Consider the following 5,592-nt stretch of genomic DNA (forward strand, 5'->3'; position numbering starts at 1 on the left):
GCAATGTGACCCAGATCTGGAGAAGTGGGATGTTTGACTGGAGCACTATGCCCTGGGAAGGCGAGGGCTATGCCAGACCGAAGGAACACAACACAGATGAGAGAAACAGAGCACTAAATGGCTGAAAGAGATAGTGGTAGTGTTATGGCTTTATTATTCAGTTAATAACATGTTTTGTTATTTTGATTCACTCATTGAGAAGAGCCACTGTTGTCTATATGAATGAAGTCCCTCTCACCAGTACTGCTGTCACTTTATTAAAATGAGATGTTAGGAGTTAGCTGAAGAAGATGAAGATGATATTGATGGTGATGATGAAGAAGAACAGACAGTATGTTCAAAAACATTGCTTGTCGAAATCTGTTTCAAAATGAATTTCAAATGCCATCTACTATCATAAACTTTGTAAATACTGTTTGTTTGTTTTATGAATACTCTCTGTAATTCATTCTATAAGATTTGTAGATGACCTTACATTTATTTGACAATTTTCTCCTTGTATTTATGTGAAACAATAACCTTCATTTTAGGGAGAAATTGTGCAATAGAAGTTAGTGTGTGTACTTAGTGTGTTATTAACTACAACCTTACCAGGTGTATCTGTTTTGGTTCTTTCAATAAATCTCTTAAAATCACTATTGTTTCATTATTGTTGGTGGTCCTGCTCAGAAGCTTATCCTGTAGCTGCTACTGTATACAGGTGTCCCAATATGGTGTTGATTACATTTATTCTTTACTAAGAAAAAGAAGAAAGTTACTAATCTAAAACATTTATGCACATCCATCTGCTCCAGTAAAAATAAATTTAAACATGAGAAGTTGGGGGAGCTCTTCAATAGTACTTAGGCATGAATGTATGGTTCACTATTGGCGCTTTTCCACTACCGTGCCGTACCGTACCGGGCCGCATGACTTTTCAAATGCGTGCCGTGCTGAGCCGTACCGGTCTGGTCAATGGAAAAGCGCCATATCACCTTCATTAAGGCGTAATTCACCGCATAGTTGGTAACATGGCCCCCTCTACTGGTGACACATCTCACTCAGGCTTTTCAAGTGCCAGTTTATCCTACCATGTGGTCGTGTACACTGACTGGTTCTGTACATCTCAAATGTGTCTCCACCATGTAATGAATCCATAAGCAATTAAGCACAGTCTCTGATTATGACTGAAGAGTCACACACATCTCTCTTCCCCAGTGTTGCCACTTTAATGGTATGGTTCAGTATCTCACATTACACAGATGATATTTCAGCATGAGTAACATTCAGGTAGGGCAGTCTACAGCTCTACCAGGAGGCCACACAGAGCTCCGATCATACAGGACACAGCTCATACACCGTGTCTGCTTTAGCAAGCATACATACATTGGCAGAAGCGGTTCAGACTGGCACCCAGGCTACAAGTTCACTTAAATTAAATAGCATAAAGAAAATCATTCATTCGTACATACACTGGCGAAATAGCACTTTCATTAGAATTCATAATTTTTCCCTTAAAACAATCAGAGAAATAAAGACATATCAAGTATGTATTCATTAGATCCACTATGGCTTCAGTAAAACTGGGCTGAGAATGGTAACGTTTCCAAACACAGTGCAAAGTGTAAAAAAAAGTGATTTTACTGCAACAAAAGGAACAGTTATCAGACTGCAATACGCCTTGTAACACCATGAGGCACGAGAGCTGGCAAAACAACATGATCATACATTACATGTCCAACAGTAATACTGGGCAGGTGTAACATTAGTACAGCACAGTAACATTAGCATGGTATTGAACTCACTATGAGCAAGTCTACAGTATACATACAAACTGTGTATGTATGGATAAAGTGTCATACATACTGATTGTCTCTTCTGTTGTTGCATAGCGACATAATATGTATACCTCAGTAATCATGTGTCGAAACATAGCAACACAATCACAGTCACGATATCGGCTCTTTTTCCACACCAGTGTGGTGTGGTCATAAAACACTTTCATACAGGGCACTGGATGTGGATATGCCGAATAGCAGGCAGGCTTTCTCAAAGGTAACTTAAGGATTTAAGGCAAGCAAAGACAGAATGACTATGATGGGATGTTACGCTGCTGCTCTACTGTCGTCCCTGTTGGGCCACTTGGGCACTTCTCCCTCTCCACCTCAGCCTGCCCGTGTTCTAACCATTCCAGCCTCCTTTGAAAAATAGAGAAGGAACGTGATAGCAGAGGTCTTATGTTTGCTCCCAGAAGATAGTATTGAGAACACACGGCTGAAAACTAGGCTACCTCAAGCTAAAACAATGTCCGAACAAGTGGTATATGGATTGTTAGATCCATCTGAGGATCTGTCAAGAGGTGTCGTTTCTCAGTGTGCTGCAGGGAGTTGTAGTTTCTCAGAACGTGCTCTCCAAGGTATTGTATTTATCTTTGAAGTTCTTGAGTTCCAGGAAGTGTTTCGGTCGTTTGTTCCGTTGCCCTGCCGCTGGCAGGTAGGTGACCTGGGTGGGGGAGGAGAGGGGAGGGTCTGGGGTACCGGTCAGGTCTTTGGCTGCTGATTGGTGATGTTGGTCCAGAGTGGTGGAGCTGGAGTGGGTCTTCACACTGTGTGGGGGGGGTGAGAGAGAGAGAGAGAGAGAGAGAGAGAGAGAGAGAGAGAGAGGGAGAGAGAGGGAGAGGGAGAGAGAGAGAGAGGGAGAGAGAGAGAGAGACGAACTCTGTAAAGTGTCATTTTAACCTTCCATGGTCATTATCAGTGGTAGGAAAAAGTGGAAGAATAGGTCAAGGGAGAGGAAGAAAGTGTAGAGAGAGAAAAGGAGGGGTACTCACACCGAGGCCAGTTCGGTCAGCGCCTCCTGGTATTTCACAAACTCTGCTTCTCCAAACACCTGCAGAGAGAGAGAGACAGGAGTCACACTGGTGGACATCATATAACTGGCCCCAACGGTTCCCACCTATCCATATCATTACAATTCTCTCTCACTCACTCTGTCACTCTCTCACTCTCTCACTCTCACACACACACACACACACACACACACACACACGCACACACGCGCACACACACACACACACACACACACACACACACACACACACACACACACACACACACACACTACACACACACACACACACACACACACACACACTACACACACACCCCCGTGCCGTGGCGGGCGTTGTTGTAGCCCTCCAGCAGTGTGTCTATGAGGGAACTTTCGCAGGTACGGAACAGAGGATGGGAGTTCCGGAGTTCCACAAGCCAGGTCCGGAATCTCCTGCCCGTCACAGCGGTGGGAGTCCCTCCCAACTCACGGACTGGAATATCTGAGAGGAGAGGAGAGGAGAGAACTTACAACAGCTAATCATGGAGCTGGTACACATCATGTGCAGCAGGGGGCGCTGATAGACCATGGTGAGAATAGCTTGGAGAGAGGACTTACCAGAGTCTCGAATGGCATCTAGTGCCCTCATCCTGTAGAGGTAATCATAGCAGCCTGCAAGAGAGACACCGACTTTACTTTGACAAACGTTCTGCGAATTCTAATCATAGAGTTGTAGTACTGCAGGTCATGGATTGAGCAGAATGTGTGTGTGTGTGTGTGTGTGTGTGTGTGTGTGTGTGTGTGTGTGTGTGTGTGTGTGTGTGTGTGTGTGTGTGTGTGTGTGTAGGGGGGGGGGGGGGGTTCTCTCTTACCACTCAATCCTCTTTGCTGTAACCGATCATCCTCCTCAGTGAGCAGCCGTGGTTCAAAGCGAATCTCCTGAACCTTGGAGAGACGGGACTCAATCTCCTGCCTCAGCTCCTGTAGATCAGGATACAGAGAGAGACAGTAGACAAGAGATGACACCCAAACAAAGGATACACAAAGCATACCTTACCTGGAACTTTAGACACACAGGGGGAAAGAGCTATACTGTAACTCATGGTACAAGGTGAACAAGTTGTCATCTAAAGAGAGTGTGTGTGTGTATGTGTTTCTGTCTGAGTATGTGTGTATGTGTGTGTGTGTGTGTGTGTGTGTGTGTGTGTGTGTGTGTGTGTATGTATGTGTGTGTTACCTTTGGAGCATTGTGGCCAAGGGGTACATGTGGTCCTCTGCGAGACTTCATGGCGAAGCGCATTATCTGCCTTTTCACAAAGATAAACAGCAACACAAACACCTGTGGAGAGACAGAGAGAAGGATTAGCAACAATAATAATTCCCTTTTATTACAGGATGTTGCTTTAGGGGGTCTTACACTACTAACACTCATAAGAAATACCACATAACATATGCAAGTTATGAACTTGTGCCTTACTCCCTGTGAGTGTGACAGCAGTAGCTACTACTACTTTATTTTATTTGTCATTTTGCCTAAACCAGAAACAAACAGATATTCAGACTGGGCTAGCCAGCTGTATAACTAACCTTTAGGCAGGTTAAGGTACCCAATACAATAGCTCATCATTAGGGAGGTTGGTTAGGGAAGCTAAACCTCAATTATCCACTATTTGTCAACTCGTGAGTTTAGAATGATAAGGTTCTATCTCCGTTTAGAATGATAAGGTTCTATCTCCGTTTAGAATGATAAGGTTCTATCTCCGTTTAGAATGATAAGGTTCTATCTCCGTTTAGAATGATAAGGTTCTATCTCCGTTTAGAATGATAAGGTTATATCTCCGTTTAGAATGATAAGGTTCTATCTCCGTTTAGAATGATAAGGTTCTATCTCCGTTTAGAATGATAAGGTTCTATCTCCGTTTAGAATTATAAGGTTCTATCTCCGTTTAGAATGATAAGGTTCTATCTCCGTTTAGAATGATAAGGTTCTATCTCCGTTTAGAATGATAAGGTTCTATCTCCGTTTAGAATTATAAGGTTTAGGGCAGTTCAGAGATATTGAGCGTCAAAGTTTGTACATTCCATTATGTTTTGTGAGATGGAACCTTTGTATTTTATTAATTACTAACTCAAAAATGTCAACATTTAAAAACATAACACTACACAGGCATTAATAAACACCTAATGGATCAGATTATGTAAAAATAAATTTAAAAAATGGAGATAGAACCGTATAATTCTAACGTCACGAACTGTGTATTTATGTATTGACTTGTAACTTACCAGACTTCCGTAGGCCATCACGAGCACAACGTTGACGCTGGAGAGAGGAGAGTCAGACCTCATGATTGTTGAAACCCTCTCGTTACAATATGAAAACTAAATCCGACAGCAGGCTCTCCTGGTTACTTTCACCAAATGTTAGTAGCAATTAAGTTACATTATTGTTAAGCAAAAAAACAAAAACACCTGGTTAACATCATGGGAATTTGTATCCTAATGTAATGAAAAGCTGGAAACCGAACGACGGTTCGTAGTCGCATATTGTTTGTTGACATCTGGAGTTTCCGGGGTAAGTCACGTGATCTCTCCCCTGCTGTGGTTTTAATGTTATTATAATCCACCATCTGTTGTAAGGGCTACACAACATCCTGCAAAACACCTGCTTCTTCCGGTTTGAGGTAGTCTCTCTCGAGTTTGACCACGAAACTGTAAAAAACGAAATGAATAATAATATTGTATATTAATATTTTTTTAATTATAATTAAGGAAAAACAATATTAT

At 42.3% G+C, this 5,592-nt stretch overlaps 1 protein-coding gene across 1 annotated transcript; it reads right to left on the reverse strand.

Moving 5' to 3' along the window:
- Positions 1-1,222: 1,222 nt before the first annotated feature.
- On the reverse strand, positions 1,223-5,344 carry ltap1 (lipid transport auxiliary protein 1). The gene is made up of 7 exons (XM_080540018.1): positions 5,092-5,344; positions 4,046-4,147; positions 3,681-3,789; positions 3,427-3,480; positions 3,144-3,310; positions 2,810-2,868; positions 1,223-2,584 (listed from the first exon to the last, which is right to left on the reverse strand). Exons 1-7 carry the CDS (start codon positions 5,152-5,154, stop codon positions 2,377-2,379), a joined length of 762 nt encoding a protein of 253 aa, XP_080396144.1. The 5' UTR covers positions 5,155-5,344; the 3' UTR covers positions 1,223-2,376.
- Between the last annotated feature and the right edge of the window lie 248 nt (positions 5,345-5,592).

The sequence above is a fragment of the Nansenia antarctica genome (assembly GCF_963989245.1).
Source record: "Nansenia antarctica genome assembly, chromosome: 10".
Lineage (NCBI taxonomy): Eukaryota > Metazoa > Chordata > Actinopteri > Argentiniformes > Microstomatidae > Nansenia > Nansenia antarctica.